The following is a 17,896-nucleotide window of genomic DNA, read 5'->3' as shown; positions in this document are numbered from 1 at the left end:
GATACTGCAGAAATACAAACGATCATGAGAGATTACTACAAGCAACTATATGCCAATAAACTGGACAACCTGGAAGAAATGGACAAATTCTTAGATATGCACAACCTGCCAAGACTGAACCAGGAAGAAATAGAAAATATGAACAGACCAATCACAAGGACTGAAATTGAAACTGTGATTAAAAATCTTCCAACAAACAAAAGCCCAGGACCAGATGGCTTCACAGGCGAATTCTATCAAACATTTAGAGAAGAGCTAACACCTATCCTTCTCAAACTCTTCCAAAATATTGCAGATGCAGGAACACTCCCCAACTCATTCTACGAGGCCACCATCACCCTGATACCAAAACCAGACAAAGATGTCCCAAAGAAAGAAAACTATAGGCCAATATCACTGATGACCGTAGATGCAAAAATCCTCAACAAAATACTAGCAAACAGAATCCAACAGCACATTAAAAGGATCATACACCATGATCAAGTGGGGTTTATTCCAGCAATGCAAGGATTCTTCAATATACGCAAATTAATCAACATGATACATCATATTAACAAATTGAAGAAGAAAAACCATATGATCATCTCAATAGATGCAGAAAAAACTTTTGACAAAATTCAACACCCATTTATGATAAAAACCCTGCAGAAAGTAGGCATAGAGGGAACTTTTTCAACATAATAAAGGCCATATATAACAAACCCACAGCCAACATTATTCTCAATGGTGAAAAACTGAAACCATTTCCACTAAGATCAGGAACAAGACAAGGTTGCCCACTCTCACCACTATTATTCAACATAGTTTTGGAAGTGTTAGCCACAACAATCAGAGAAGAAAAAGAAATAAAAGGAATCCAAATCAGAAAAGAAGAAGTAAAGCTGTCACTGTTTGCAGATGACATGATACTATACATAGAGAATCCTAAAGATGCTACCAGAAAACTACTAGAGCTAATCAATGAATGTGGTAAAGTAGCAGGATACAAAATTAATGCACAGAAGTATCTTGCATTCCTATACATTAATGGTGAAAATTCTGAAAGTGAAATTCAGAAAACACTCCCGTTTACCATTGCAACAAAAAGAATAAAATGTCTAGGAATAAACCTACCTAAGGAGACAAAAGACCTGTATGCAGAAAAGTATAAGACACTGATGAAAGAAATTAAAGATGAAACAAATAGATGCAGAGATATGCCATGTTCTTGGATTGGAAGAATCAACATTGTGAAAATGACTCTACTACCCAAAGCAATCTACAGATTCAATGCAATCCCTATCAAACTACCACTGGCATTTTTAACAGATCTAGAACAAAAAATTTCACAATTTGTATGGAAACACAAAAGACCCCAAATAGCCAAAGCAATCTTGAGAATGAAAAATGGAGCTGGAGGAATCAGGCTCCCTGACTTCAGACTATATTACAAAGCTACAGTAATCAAGACAGTTTGGTACTGGCACAAAAACAGAAACATAGATCAATGGAACAGGATAGAAAGCCCAGAGATAAACCCACACACATATGGTCACCTTATCTTTGATAAAGGAGGCAAGCATAAACAGTGGAGAAAAGACAGCCTCTTCAATAAGTGGTGCTGGGAAAACTGGACAGGTACATGTAAAAGTATGAAATTAGAACACTCCCTGACACCATATACAAAAATAAACTCAAAATGGATTAAAGACCTAAATGTAAGGTCAGACACTATCAAACTCTTATAGGAAAACATAGGCAGAACACTCTATGACATAAATCACAGCAAGATCCTTTTTGACCCAGCCCCTAGAGAAATGGAAATAAAAACACAAATAAACAAATGGGACCTAATGAAACTTAAAAGCTTTTGCACAGCAAAGGAAACCATAAACAAGACCAAAAGACAACCCTCAGAATGGGAGAAAATATTTGCAAATGAAGCAACTGACAAAGGATTAATCTCCAAGATTTACAAGCAGCTCATGCAGCTCAATAACAAAAAAACAAACAACCCAATCCAAAAATGGGCAGAAGACCTAAATAGACATTTCTCCAAAGAAGATATACAGACTGCCAACAGACACATGAAAGAATGCTCAACATCATTAATCATTAGAGAAATGCAAATCAAAACTACAATGAGATATCGTCTCACACCGGTCAGAATGGCCATCATCAAAAAATCTAGAAACAATAAATGCTGGAGAGGGTGTGGAGAAAAGGGAACCCTCTTGCACTGTTAGTGGGAATGTAAATTGATACAGCCACTATGGAGAACAGTATGGAGGTTCCTTAAAAAACTAAAAATAGAACTACCATACGACCCAGCAATCCCACTACTGGGTATATGATACCCTGAGAAAACCATAATTCAAAAAGAGTCATGTACCAAAATGTTCATTGCAGCTCTATTTACAATAGCCAGGACATGGAAGCAACCTAAGTGTCCATCATCGGATGAATGGATAAAGAAGATGTGGCACATATATACAATGGAATATTACTCAGCCATACAAAGAAACGAAATGGAGGTATTTGTAGTGAGGTGGATGGAGTTAGAGTCTGTCATACAGAGTAAAGTAAGTCAGAAAGAGAAAAACAAATACAGTATTCTAACACATATATATGGATTCTAAGAAAAAAAAAAAAAAAGGTCATGAAGAACCTAGTGGCAAGACTGGAAAAAAGACACAGACCTACTAGAGAATGGACTTGGGGATATGGGGAGGGGGAAGGGTAAGATGTGACAGGGTGAGAGAGTAGCATGGACATATATACACTGCTAAATGTAAAATAGATAGCTAGTGGGAAGCAGTCGCATAGCACAGGGTGATCAGCTCAGTGCTTTGTGACCACCTAGAGGGGTGGGATAGGGAGGGTGGGAGGGAGGGAGATGCAAGAGGGAAGAGATATGGGAACATATGTATATGTATAACTGATTCACTTTGTTATAAAGCAGAAACTAACACACCATTGTAAAGCAATTTTACTTCAATAACGATGTTATAAAAAAAAAGAACTATCCTGTTCAGTTAAAGTCATACAAATATAGCAACATATATGAAGTTATAATTGTAATTTTGTGCTATGTTTGAATTATTAGACTACTGTAGGATTTGTCTCCCCTATGTTTACAAGAAATCAATAGATAAATGCCTCCACTGAAATTTAAGAAAAGAAGGAAGAAAGGGAGAAAAAAGTGAAGAAAGAAATACCTTATGGTAACAGTGTATCAGTGAAATATGAGGCAGAAAAAGATTACCTTTTATTTGAAAGTGCTTTGATATTTAAGTCAATTTTCCAAGCTGTGCTCTTTGAATCAGTAATCACAGATACATGCAGAATGAGAATACGGGGCACAGTGAGAGTCACAGCGGAAAGGAGATCCAAGGGGCAGAGAGAGAGGGAGCGTCATCCTGAAGGAAAAACAAGCTTGGGAGGGGGTCAGGAAGCCTGAGGGAGCAGAAGTGGGGGGAGGAGGGGCGTGGTTGGTAAATGAGACATGGAGAAGTGGCCAGGCACACAGAGAGGCAGGGCGTTTTCATGTTCGAGGTACTTCTGGGATTCCCTTCGGTGCCCGGGACCACCCAGGATGCAGTTCTTTGTGAGGCCTTATCACTGTTTTTCCTGATTAGGATTTCCTCAAGAATCTGCCTCCAGCCTGAATCTCTGACTCTCCATCTCTCTCTCCCCCACCCCCATTTGTTTACTTATTTGTAAATGGTTTTATGATCTAATCTAAATGAATCACTTCTCAAAGGGTCTAAATTAAACAGAACAGCCGTCCCCATAGTGAACACTGGTTAAATCTGTAACTTCGTTTACTCAGGTAAGAGGTCCCTTCATGAAGCAGCAGAATGGTAATTTCAAACAGCACTTTGTTTTTATTCCTGAGAATAACCAGTGGTATATATTCATTATTTTGGCAGTCCCTAAGGGAAACTCTAAACAAAATAGGGAAAGAGATCATTATTAAGAGAAATCTCTGCCAAACATCAGGATTTGAAGATAGACTTAAAAATTGCCATGTAATATTAGCATTTTTACAACAGCAAATTATTAGCTTCTGGTAATTATTTATCATATTGATCTTGGTAAATACCAAATGGTAAATACCAAATGAAAATATGCAAAGGTAGTATTTCCTATGTTTTATTTAAATCTAGTTTATGTCACTTATCAACAGATTTGTAATTAAATACAGATGTTTAACCAGATCAAATCTTAGACATTCTATTCTGCTTTTATTATCCAAAGTGAGAAAGCCCTGGGCTGTCACATCAGGTGGGCCTTGCTGCACTGGATGCTTGTGTAGCTACAGCTGGTGCTCAGCCTTGGTCTCCTCATCTATGTGATGAGCACTGCACATCCTTCCCAGACTTGTGAGGGTACCAAAAGGTAATGCCTATAAGCCACCCACCATATTGCCTAGCGGGTCAGAGATTCTAAACCAACACACTGTCCCTTCCCTAAAGAAAAATCTACAGGTGGAAGGTATACAAAGAGAGCAGAAATAAACCACTAGCATTCTAACTTTTCTAGTGAAAAACATATTAAAGTTAATTTTACCCTCAGAATTGGCTATTAATGGCAAATAGGAATTGTTACTGAGAAATTTATCACTTACATGAATGCTCTGAATTCCCAAATAGGTTATCATAATAATTCTGCCATTAGGGAAACACCTCCATTAGAACTCGTGTATATCAAATTGGCAACATCTATACAAAACATATGGAAACAACTGTGTATCTAGTCTTTACAGAAGTAGATGTTCATGGAATGTTATACTTTTTCTCTGTGGAAAGTTTTATTATTTTATTTTAAATACATAATTTGTCACAAAATAAAGTACTTATCTTAGAAGTGTTGCATGATACACAAAGTTAAAATTTAAAAGCTATGGTATCTATAAACTTACTTTGGATGCTTTTTTCCACATGCTAAGTAAAAAGTGATTTCATTAAATTAAACTAAACTAACTGTGGAAGACAGTAATTCTGGGAAGATAGTGACCTAAATGCAGCTCCCTTCTCTTTCTTTACCAGCTTTAAAGTAGCAGTATATTTTGGGGGAAATAAATGCTGACATCCTCAGAAGCTTATGTGTACGTCAGGCCTTGAAACCTCTGAGAGGCTTAGCTAACAGAATTGACTGGACTGGCCTTTTATCGCCTGTGGGCTGAGTGAGTACGTGAAACCCCGGTGTTGGAAAACTCAGAATGGTCATGGTGGAGTGGATATTTGGGAAAGAGTTTGGCTTGCACAGATCTAAACTTCATCCAAGTGGAAAGCTGCTACAGACCCACTGGAGTATGTCTATTCTCCCTGGCGGGGAGGCCAAGAAGGACCAGAATGGGTAAGCCTTCAAGTCCGTGAAAGTGATGGGAGACTGGAGAACAAGATAACATTTTTTAGGTTCTCACCACGTTTTTGGTGGCCTGGAACACATGACTAAAATGATAAGAAGATAGAAACTGTTAGAAAAAGATTATTTGAAGAAAGATCCAGGAGACTTGCCAGAAGTAATAGGAGTTACCAAAGAAGAAAAAAAGGAAAACATATAGAGAAAATATACAAATAATGGGGAGAGGATTTTCCTGAAAGAAAGGCCTAACACTGCCAGTGGAAAGAGCTCACCAACGGCCCCGTGGGCAAATGAGGAAAGGGCGAGGCCTGCGCGGATCCTGGTGAAATCCTTCAACGCTGGGGACAGGTGCAGTAAACTTACAGGTGCTCAGAGAGAAAGGACAAAGCTCACCTGCAGTGCTGGGAGCAGGAGGAAGGCAGACCTGCAGCCAGAGGTACTGAGAGAAGGGAAAGCACTGCGCTGTGAGAAGCTGAACTGCTCCCTGAGCTCACTTGGCTGAGAGGAAGACAAGTAATATTTGATGATCAACAGCAATTCCGTAGCCTATCATCCAAATAGCCCATCAGAGGAAAGTATGTGAAGTACAACTCCAACCAACCAACCAAACTAACCAGGTTATTACAGGGCGAGTTTTACAGCCCATCTTTCTCCAATTTCTTAACATCTTCTACCCCACCTGCCAAGACCATCCACAAAGTTCCAGGAGTACCAGACCCTGCGGGGTGGAGACAGTGGCAGGAGCTGAATGAGCAGCTCACAGCTCCTTCACCACCGCTACACCCCAAGCCATACATTCAGGGATGAGGGGAGCTTTGAACTGGATTTGAACTTGAAATCATAAATTGGAACTGACTGGACTTACAACCTACATTGTGTAAATTAAGACTCTTCTTAAAGGAGAATGAGCATAAAGCTATGTGATTTGCTCAAACTGTTGGCAATGAATAAGGGAGAAGGACAGTGGTTATAGAAAAATAAAACCAATTCCAGTTTGTACCATATTGAGTACAGACTATCTAGTAAGCCATTTGTACTTGTATTTTAAGGAATTATATATGCATCCTTGCATACACTACGTAGAGAGATTGGGTAGAATAGGCAGAGAAAGGGACAAAAAGCAAGAATTAGAGATGAGATAGAAGATACATTTCTTGGAGGAATGAGGACTCTTCCAAGTTCCCTGGATATCTAGGTTGAATACTGTCTGGAGGAATCAAACATTTCCCATTGTAGCTTGCTGAAAGAAGCTTCAGAACAGCAAACTGAGATCAGTTAATCAAGGAAGAGCAATTCAAAATAAGCTTACATTGTATCTTGTGGAGCTGCAAGATAAGCTCTTTAAAAAGTAAGAACTAATTGTAAAAACAGAAGTTGAAGACACATTTCAGGAATACATAATTTTGCAAAAATAATCAGTTTTAAAATATGGTATTCTCTGTAAGTTTTTCTTGTTGCGTGAAAATATATGTTTTCAATATGAAATAGTGGGTCATCAACACTGTCAAGAAGCTAATCAAAACACTCTCTTTCTCTGCCTCCCCACCAACTTCTCTCTTTTCACTTTCTGTCTCAGTGAATAACTCACCATTGTCTGTATGGCAGTAGTCTTTGTCAACAGTTGATTTTTCTTGACTCTAGAAATAACTTTCTGTCTGATCAGTGTTGCCTGATCTATCATCACTATTGTCCATACTGTCCTCATTCTCCAATTTGGTCTCCCATTTCCAACTTTCTCTGCAATATTTCTCCATAATATTTATCTTTCAAGTCTTGAAAACAATTTTCTGGTTCTTAAATTCTACAAGGGCAGTGGCTGATGTAATACAAATTGCTAGAATTGTGCTTGGCATACATTTGTTGCTCAGAAATATTCCTTGAATTTAAACAAACTGTTTGCCTTGTACCATTTATGTTACTTATTTAAACAAACCTTTCATCTTTCATTAATTAGCACCATTTATTTTACTTATTTGAATGATTTACTCAGTTAAAATTTATGTATTTTGTTTAACAGATTCTGATTATTGAGCTACTTTTCTGCCTTGTTCCCTTTCTTTGGATCAAATTCTTCAGTAATCATGATTCTTTTTGTCCATCTATAAAAGTATTTTCAGGGTCAGTGTTGACATGTGTTTATTATGTACTTATGCATTTGGCAGGATTAGCATTCAGTAAAGTTTTGAATATAATATACATTCTATTGATCCTCTAAGACTTTCCTTAACACTAAAATCCTATAAAATTAAGAGGTGAGATTCTCCCCTTGGAGATCAAACCTGTATCCTTAGGAACTACAATCTGTAACAACAAAGATAACTTTTTAGGAATGCTACTAAACCTTCATGTTAATGACTACATATGGAATTGCAAAAGCAGTTCTTTTGATTATAACGTCAGTTAATGCAGAAGAAGTAACTCATCAAAATGAAATCAAGGTGCTAGTAGAAATGGGAGAATAATGCTCAGCATCTAAAAAGCAATCAAGGCTCATGAAGAGTAGCCTTAGAGAATTCAGAACAGTGGCATCAAATGAGACCAGAGATAATTAATGATAAATTGTTTCTTAAATAGAAAGCAGATGATCACATCCTGACCCTAGATTCATAAAGTGAACTTTTGATTATCTGTACTGGAGAGGAGTAAGACAACACTTTTATTAGGGTTTGTAGAAAAATCACACTCACAGAATCCACTGTTTCTTTCTTCTGTCTTTCAGGTTATGTCAATCAATTAACAATGCTAAAGTGGCCTTGGGTGTCAATAATAATAATAATAATAATAATAATAATAATAATGTCATATTATTACTAATTATTATTATTAGCTCTATTCTAAGAACTAGTAATAATTTTAATTCTTTTAAAGTCATTGCCCTGTATTATCTATTACAACTTATCAGGTAAGAAGAAATTCTCAATATTAGATGATTATAAAATTTTGCAAGTAAAATCAGAATATGATCATAGTGCTATAGCAATACAGGAAACATTTCTGTGCAAGTAATAATTACACAAATGCATGGCTTGTGCTTAGTGCTCTTAGCTAACACACTATTAGACTATAGTTAATTATGGGAAAGAAAAGGGAATTCACTGGTTTTGAAGATAGAAATCCGAGGAAAATCTTGACAACATTTTAACAACCACCACAACAATGAAGGAATGACATCCAGGTTCTGTTTCCCCCTCTGCATTGGATGTTATTGTTTTACTCTGTACCTGATCACTCTCTTGCCTGACGGATGTTGTTGCCTTACATTGTGAACTCCTGCCATCCCCAGACAAAATGTATCTGCCATGCCCCAACTTGTGGTCTTTTTTTTTTAATTTTAAAAAAATTTATTTATTTATTTATTTTGGCTGTGTTGGGTCTTCACTGCTGCGCGCAGTCTTTCTCTAGTTGCCACGAGTGGGGGTTACTCTTCTTTGCAGTGCACAGGCTTCTCACTGTGGTGGCTTCTCTTGTTTCGGAGCATGGGCTCTAGGTGCGCGGGCTCAGTAGTTGTGGCATGCGTAACTTGTGGTCTTGACACTTATCAATATTGCTTTTGCTGGCTGGTGGGTTTTTATTTAATACATTGTTTTCCTTATATTGTTTTCATCTGCATAAAAGCCTCCGACCAAATTTTCACTTTTTAATCAAATCATAGCATGAATTTCTATACATTTATATTACATCTATTTATAAACATTCTTATGTTTATAATCTTCTAAAACATTATAAAAATGTTTTCAGTGCATGAAAGTCTAGATCTTCTTCCATCTCCAAGACTGAAAATATCCTGCTTTTCTTTTCTATTTTCCTTATGTCTACTTACTTTCCTGTATGATTGCTGTTAGCAGTCAGTGTCATTTTCCCATTTCAAAGCTAGGATTACAGTCTTTGAACAGTCTTTGAAGAACAGAAAGCAAGAATGTCCTCTATTTGCTTTTACCATAAGGAGGAAAAGAGTTTCACTTTTCCTCCGTAGTCACACTCTTGGTAGGTTTCTTATATAGGTTTCTAATATTTCAAACTTGAAATTATATAATATGCCCTAACTGGCCCATTTCAAGAATCACATCTGTGTCCAAGATATTTATCGAATCTAATGCAGGAGAGAAATAACCTGGAATGAACCATTATTTTCTGTGTTGAATTGACTTAAAGTCATGTACGTGAGACTGATAGGACTAACAAAGGACACAGACACTGACACACACACACACACACACACACACACACAGATATAAAACTTTACATAAGTATAAAAGTTATATATATATGTGGGTGTGTGTGAGTATCCACGCCACTTTTGGTGTTACTATAATTGACATAAAAATGCTTCAAACAGCATGTTTTCCTTTCTGGCATTTAGGAGGAACTAAACATGGGGGGTTGGGACTGTCCCTCTGGATTGGCTAGTTTTCTATAGGAAAGTGTTTTTGTTGAGATCTGATACACGCACACACACATCTTTTCTTTAAATGGTACAGACCTTTAGTGACGATCATTAGAGACAACTCAGGCAGGACAAATACTACTTTTCCCATTCAATAGACTCTGATAATCCCACAGTGCTGGGTCACATGCCCCCCTGGGAAAGTCTGAGGCCATCCATGGCAGAGTTGGTAGAAATGAGTGTTGTGATCTCTTAATTCTGTCAGTAACTAACTCTTAAGGAGGTAACAAAGTAATCTATGTGTTACTGTGACCTAAATCTAATTTCTTGTTTGTGTGGAAACTCCTCTTTTCATCTTTTTTTACTAAAGGATGTACAAATTCACATTCAATGGGCAGAATTTTGCTGAAGGCTTCATAAGTCCTGATTATGAGATAGTGTATTTTGTTTTAATCATGAGTTAATCATTCAGCATTAGTAAAACTTACTAATTCAACTTAATTGCAGGTGAGAGTCAGCCAATTTAGGAAAATTCAATATAGCCATTATTTTAAGGTAATCTGCTAACTAGGGTTGGAAAAAGGGAAGTTGTATTTGGGGATACCAGGGAGTCCCATTCACAAACTATGATGTATTAATAAATGTCGCCCCTAACATTGTGCAAGGCACAGTCTGCAAAGCCTTCTGTGGCAGTCCTAGTGCTTGAACTATAAAAAAAAGGAGTGTTACAAAATATAATAATGACAATACTTGTTTACCTTCACAGCTTATAAAGGGAAGAGAAGGGCATTCACATTATTAGTTTAGGATTTTATAGCTCTTTTGTCATTATTTGTCAAATAATTTATTTGACACTTCTAATCTGTATTTGCAAGACAAATTAGCTAATATAAGGAAAACTTTAATATAGCACCTTCTCAAAGCATTAAAGATTTAAAATTAACAGCATTCACCAGCAATCCCACTACTGGGCATATACCCTGAGAAAACCATAATTCAAAAAGAGTCATGTACCACAATGTTCATTGCAGCTCTATTTACAATAGCCAGGACATGGAAGCAACCTAAGTGTCCATCGACAGGTGAATAGATAAAGAAGATGTGGCACATATATACAATGGAATATTACTCGGCCATAAAAAGAAACGAAATTGAGTTATTTGTAGTGAGGTGGAAGGACCCAGAGTCTGTCATACAGAGTAAAGTAAGTCAGAAAGAGTAAAACAAATACCGTATGCTAACACATATATATGGAATCTAAAAAAAAAAAAAAAAAAAAAAAGGTTCTGAAGAACCTAAGGGCAGGACAGGAATAAAGATGTAGACGTAGAGAATGGACTTGAGGACACGGGGAGGGGGAAGGGTAAGCTGGGACGAAGTGAGAGAGTGGCATGGACATATATACACTACCAAATGTAAAACCGATAGCTAGTGGGAAGCAGCCACATAGCACAGGGAGATCAGCTCGGTGCTTTGTGACCACCTAGAGGGGTGGGATAGGGAGGGTAGGAGGGAGACGCAAGAGGGAGGAGATATGGGGATATATGTATACGTATAGCTGATTCACTTTGTTATAAAGCAGAAACTAACACACCATTGTAAAGCAATTATACTCCAATAAAGATGTTTAAAATAAATTAAATTAAATTAAATTAAATTAGCAGGGTTCAAGTTATTGATGTTTTATTGACCTGCCACTCTACTTGTTTTGATAGGACTGAATGGAAACCACCAAGCTGGAAATTTTTCCCATGGCAATAATCATTCATTTGTCTTAACAAATCACTTGAAGTACTAAAACTGTATTGTTTTCCAACATCTGACATCATTCAGACATTTCATGAGGAGTTGTATGTTCTACTGTCGGCAGTCTTAGACGATCACAGCCCATTGTAGGACAAGTTGGGTAGATGGTGGATAACATAGAGGAAGATGAATGTTCTAACCATGGAAAGACGCTTCATTGTGTAGAGGAATTAGATGTCAGTGGACCTCCGTACTATTCGACATTAGCTTTCTATGTTGTTCTAGTTTGCCTCTTACTTGGTATAGTTCTTCACCTGTGATGTTTGTAAATATTAATATCCTGATATGTGAGCATTTCTATGGACTTCAATATAAATGTCAAAATAAATCTGAATTACCAAGTGATTTCATATAAAAGAAAAAGAACTGACAGTTAATTTTTGCCCCTTGTGGTTCTGGTGATGAATGAAGCTGCCATCCTTTGCTTGGTGATGAGGCCAGCAAGGCAAATGGGAAAAATTTACCAAGTAGAATGGCATTCATTGACTGTAAAATTTACTAATTCAACATTGAGAGTTATCAGAGTATTTATTTTTAAAAAACTTATTCATTCATAGCAAAAAATATTTATTAAATGCTTCCTATGTGCTTGGCATAGTTCAAAGTGGGAGAATAAAGCAGTGAAATGATACAATAATCCCTGTCCTCATGACACATATTTTACAGGGAAACCAACAATAAATAAGTAAATATATATATATATATATATAGTACATATGAAGCTGTTAAGAGCTATGAGGAAAATAAATAAGTGAAGATGGTCAGGGCATGATGGGACAGTGAATCACAGTGTTAAATCCGGTGTCTGGTGGTATCGTGGGCAAAATATAGTAGGGCTGTACAAATATAAGGAGGTTACTTTAGACTGTGCAGTGAGGGAAGAATTTCCTGCAATGTTACCATGTAAGATTAGACCTGAATGACAAGGAGATGGCTGTGTCAATATTTTGGAGAAGAATCTTCAAAGGCCCTTAGTGAAGAAGGAGCCTGGGGTGTTTGATGCACAGTGAGGAGCTGTTGGATGGGCAGAGATAAAGCCAAGAGGCAACAGGAACAGGTCACACTGGTCAAAGGAAGGTTTTCCATTTTCTGTCTCCATCTATATCTGTTTAGGGAGAGCATCTTGATTGTAGGGTACTATTCCCCAGACCTCACCCAGATGAGGTTTTAATGCCCTGCATCACCCCCAGACACTCCCTCAGTCAGTCTATCAAACAAATGCTTATTGTGCCAGGTATGACTCTAAATGATGGGAATACGAGAGACACTGCCAGCCCTGCCCTCATAGAGCATATATTTCAGTGGAGAAGATACAAATGAAATGATTACAAGTATCAAGGGGTCTAAGAAGTAAGCGAGATGTATTACTGGTATTTATAATAAAATAAGGTTAACCTAGCGTACAGCCTAGGTCTAAAATCTATGTAGTGAGATAGTATTTCATCTTACGTATTTCACCTCAAAAAGTCATTCCAAGATTTTATCTACTATAATAATAAGATAGATTTAAAACACCAATTTACTTATATATAATATATAAAATAAAAAAATATATATAGTGCTTTATAATTTTCTATGTCCTTTCATATGCCTTACCCCATCTAATATTCACAATACTTATGACAGAGGTCAGTCTATTATTATTACCTTCTTTTTAAAGATGAATAAGCTAAAGTTCTGAGAATTTAACTGACTTGTCTATAATCACAAAATGAGTTAGTAATGTAAGCAGTCCTAGCCTTTTTCTATACCACCTAGATCACCAGAGGTCTGGTCTGAGCTAAACATAGTAAAACGGTTTACCCAACAGCACCAGGCATTTAGTTCAGAAGCAAAAGGAAGAGAGAACATAGCATTCTCATTCTTAAGAAACATGGGATCTATTTAGGGAAGTGTTCAGATAAGTACCAGATAATAAATTGTGCAGAAATTCTGTGTGCATATAAAGTTATGGAATAATCAGAGTGGTATGGGATTATTCTATAACCTTGTCTCGACAGAAATTTTAAAACTGTGCATATAAATAGATTATGTGGTTAGATTTTGACGCTTTTCCATTCTGAAATTCTCTGGGTTTTTTCCCCATTCTCAAAATCACTGCCAATCAATGAATCTTACCCACCATTTCCTCTGAGTTTATTGCTTAGTTTAGAAATGTACAGTGTTTCTTCATTGCACAGATTAATCTTAGCTATTCTCTCTTTCTCTGTCCACTGAAGACTCCTGCCAGGGCAATCCAGAAAACTTTACTCAGCATTCTCTTCTAATTATCTTATTCCCAGCTCCAGGGCTGATGCCAAGATTTTTATTCGAATAACCTCTTCCTGGAATGCTAAATTGTCGACCTTTAGGAAAGCTTCATTCATTTAACCTTCCTCTATTTCTTAGAAAATCAGTAGAGAATTCCATTCAGTATGCAACTCTGAATTTGCTCCCTTTCTATATGAGCGTTCTCTGTTTCCCTCATATAGTGCAATGAGTTTATTTTTCCAATTTTTGTGTGATGTCAACAAATGTCTAGTTTTATTAGTATTGATTATTTTACATTATGTTTTATAATGAGCCAGCACCTGACATACTATTGCATAAAATACATTTGATATTTTTCAAACACTATTGTTGTCTTGTTACACATATTATGTTTAATCTTTTTCCCCGTCCACTCTACCTGAAGATATTCTCTACTAATTAAAAATTATGAACAATACATGTCAACTACCAAGTAAATAAGACACAAGAGAAAAGTATACATCTTCAGTTACGTATTTGTGTTTATGTGTTAACTGTCTTATTCTTCATGGCTACAAATGGGTGCATGGCATGCAGTGTACTGAAGACAAATGCTGCTTCCAAACCACCATTATGTGGCAGCAGGTCCTGTGCTAAGTGCTTTTGTATTCTTTTTAATTTTTACCTTCATATCAACTCTACAGATAATTAGTCTGCAATATGTTTCTTTTCTAAAAAGTCAGTGAAAATCAAAGGCACATTTTTTAATAGAAACTGATGAGAAACATCTTTGTAAAAATGAAAAACACTTACGGGAACCAGAAATTTTTTGATCTCTTCCAATGCATGACTCATACGTGAATAAGCTTCCCCAGGTGGAGCAAACACTTCAATTAATACATGAAGTTCATCACTCAAGTGTGCATATTTGGCTTCCCCACTCTTCCTTAGTTCTTCTTCCTGTGAAAAAGGTTATTTTTAGAAATACAAATCCACTCATTTTGCATTGATTTAACATTTACTGAGAAGATGACAGAGGGCATAATCTAAGCAAATTTTCCCTTAGTAGAAACCCTTTGAGAAATAAAAATCTGGTACAAGCCATTTTTGAGTGTTTGAATGATTCTTTAAAAAAAATCTGGCATTTGTTTTTCTCTTTCTGACTTACTTCACTCTGTATGACAGACTCTGGGTCCATCCACCTCACTACAAATAACTCAATTTTGTTTCTTTTTATGGCTGAGTAATATTCCATTGTAACAATTACCGTATGCTAACACATATATATGGAATTGAAAAAAAAAAAAAAGGGTCTGATGAACATAGGGGCAGGACAGGAATAAAGACACAGATGTAGAGAATGGACTTGAGGACACAGGGAGGGGGCAGTGTAAGCTGGGACGAAGTGAGAGAGTAGCATTGACATATATACACTACCAAACGTAAAATAGATAGCTAGTGGGAAGCAACTGCATAGCACAGGGAGATCAACTCAGTGCTTTGTGACAACCTAGAGGTGGGGATATGGGGATATAAGTATATGTATAGCTGATCCACTTTGTTATACAGCAGAAACTAACACAACATTGTAAAGCAATTATACTCCAATAAAGATGTTAAAAAAAAATCTGGCATGATTATCATCTACACCACATTTTAATCAGCTAAATAAAAATGCTAAATCCCTGAAAAGAAGTGCCAGAAATGCCATTAACTTCTCAGTGGACTCCACTGGAAGGAAAGGATTGTTTTTGTGCCTGACAAGTAATCATTTGCAGATAATAAAACTAAGATGACCACTGCTCTTTAAGAGAACCAGGATTTTCTAGATACTTTTTGAGAAGTGGTGAAAAGGTTACTCATTCCCCATGAAAGTGAGCAAAACCGAGGCTTCTCTCCCAGCCTCGTGCCCACGGACATAGGTCATCATCTGGCTCCTACCCACCACTTCGCTATCTTGGCTGCCTCACTTTGGTCAGTATAGAGGAGTATATTAAAGGGATGGCTGTTAAGCATTATGTTGGCCTTGATTCTGCGTGAGCTACATACCCTCAGATTTTTTGTTAGTACTGCACCCAAGTCATTACTGAGGCCTGATTAATTCAGTTCAGATGCTGAGCAGATCAGCGTCTGATCCATGTACCTTGCTCACGTGTGTTAGGTGTTTTACGCACATCTCCAATCTCACAATAACCTTGAACAGTATTCACATAATTCAGATTAGGAAATTGAGTTTAAAAGACTTTAAGTAACCTCAGCAAAGTTGGGGTTCAAACCCAGCTCATTTTGCAACAAGATTTGCATTTGGATTTCAAGGAAGCAAAATTCAGTTAAAAATTAATATAAATAATATTAATTATATTTTACCTTTCTTGACTCTCCTCCTCCCAAACTAGCAATTGTTTCACTAAATTTCAAAGGATAAAAATTTTTAAAGTAATTTTTAGTTTTATGTGTGGATGAAATTGGAAGTGTAACATGAATACACCTAAACTGGATAAACAAAAGCAAATTTGCTATCTATTTCATATGAGTTAACTGTATGACCCATGTTAAAGTGTTTATCTGATTAGAAATGCCCATCATTTCAACACATGGAGGATCCATAAAAGAGATGGAAAGGCCTGCTTGTTTTGCTGTGCCTCCCTCACCTACTCAAATCTCTCTCACAGCAATACTTGTCAGCCCGGGAATACACTCTTACTTTCCTAGGCATACATTCTCTATCTAACTAGAGTTTTTACTTTTATTAAAAAGGTTTCTCTTAATGTCCAATTCTGATACTTCTCAATACTTCCTCAGCTGGTTTTCTGCTGGTTATTAAGGGCTACTTACTAGCCAAATTTAATAAGGTCTGCCACTGGAGGTGTGGCATTGAGATCAGAATTATAACACTTGACTTCAGACTCTCAAAATGAGCCAGATGAGATATCTTTGCAGTAGAACCAATAGGCTGTTGTTCATGAAAAATGCAGCTTTCTATTTAAAAACACATTTTCCTTTTTCCCAACATCCACCCCCCCCAATCAAACTTTATATAAGCGTATGAGGAAACTGAAGTCTTCAGAGATTAATCAACTTCTTTAAGGTCAAGAGTGAGTCAGGACTGGAGCCAGGACTCAGTGCAGTAGGGGCAGCTCTGATAAAGACTTCAGAGAACCAAAGTTACCACAGCGGAACCTCCCATGAGCTACTGCTGGTTATTTTCAAAACCAGACTCATAACTTCAAAGGTGCTATATTTGCCCTTGCTCCTGGGGATGACTTCTGACAAAGCAAAATTTCCCAAGCTTTAGTTTCTTCATATGTGAAGTTAAGATAATAGTATGTACCTCAAAGAATTTTGTGAGTTTTGATAAAATTGAAGAATATTTTGTATACTAAAAAATGCCATATGAATTTAATATAATAATGGTAATAAATATTATTTCCAATTTCTCAAGTACTATTTTAAAATAATGTTTGTGCTCATGCCTGTGGGCTGCACTTGGAGCCATGGCGGTGGCAGCCGTGGGACGTGGCCCGGGCTCTGGACCTGGGGACTCCTCAGAGCGGCCCGAAGCGGAGGCTCCGGAGCGTCGGCAGAAGGTGCACGGGATGCTGAAGCTTTGTTACGGCCTCTCGGAGGTAGAGGCGGCGGGGCGCCCTGCGGGGCTGAACCCCTTGGACCCTACAGATCTCAATGGGGTGCACTTCGACCCGGAAGTGTATCTGGACAAGCTGCGAAGAGAGTGCCCACTGGCCCAGCTGATGGACAGTGAGACGGACATGGTGTGGCAGATCCAGGCTCTAGACAGCGACATGCAGACCCTGGTCTATGAGAACTACAACAAGTTCATCTCAGCCACAGGTTTTTCTGAAAAGACCAAAAAGTAAATATTTTAGGCTTTGTGGGCCATCTGGTTTCTGTCACAACTACTCATCTCTGCCATTATCATGAAAGCAACTAAAGACAGTATAAATGAATGAGCATGGCTGTATTCCAGCAAAACTCATTTACAAAAACAGCCCTGGCATCCAGAGTGACATCAGCAAAAATAGTGGAGTAAGTGCATTTGAAAATATCCCCTCCATAAAAGCAACTCTAAAACTGGCCAAAATGGTTAGAATAAGATTTCTTAGAACTCTG

At 37.3% G+C, this 17,896-nt stretch overlaps 1 protein-coding gene across 1 annotated transcript in view; it reads right to left on the bottom strand.

The window, feature by feature from the left end:
- Positions 1–17,896, bottom strand: part of KHDRBS2 (KH RNA binding domain containing, signal transduction associated 2) — a 721,197-nt gene that overhangs the window by 397,388 nt on the left and 305,913 nt on the right. Inside the window, exon 4 of the mRNA XM_036870525.1 lies at positions 14,582–14,728. Coding sequence (XP_036726420.1) covers positions 14,582–14,728 — 147 coding nt within the window. The remainder of the gene's footprint in view (positions 1–14,581; positions 14,729–17,896) is intronic.

The sequence above is a fragment of the Balaenoptera musculus genome, chromosome 11, assembly GCF_009873245.2.
Source record: "Balaenoptera musculus isolate JJ_BM4_2016_0621 chromosome 11, mBalMus1.pri.v3, whole genome shotgun sequence".
NCBI lineage: Eukaryota > Metazoa > Chordata > Mammalia > Artiodactyla > Balaenopteridae > Balaenoptera > Balaenoptera musculus.
Note: the sequence above shows the minus strand (reverse complement) of the source record. Positions and strands in the feature narration are given on the sequence as shown.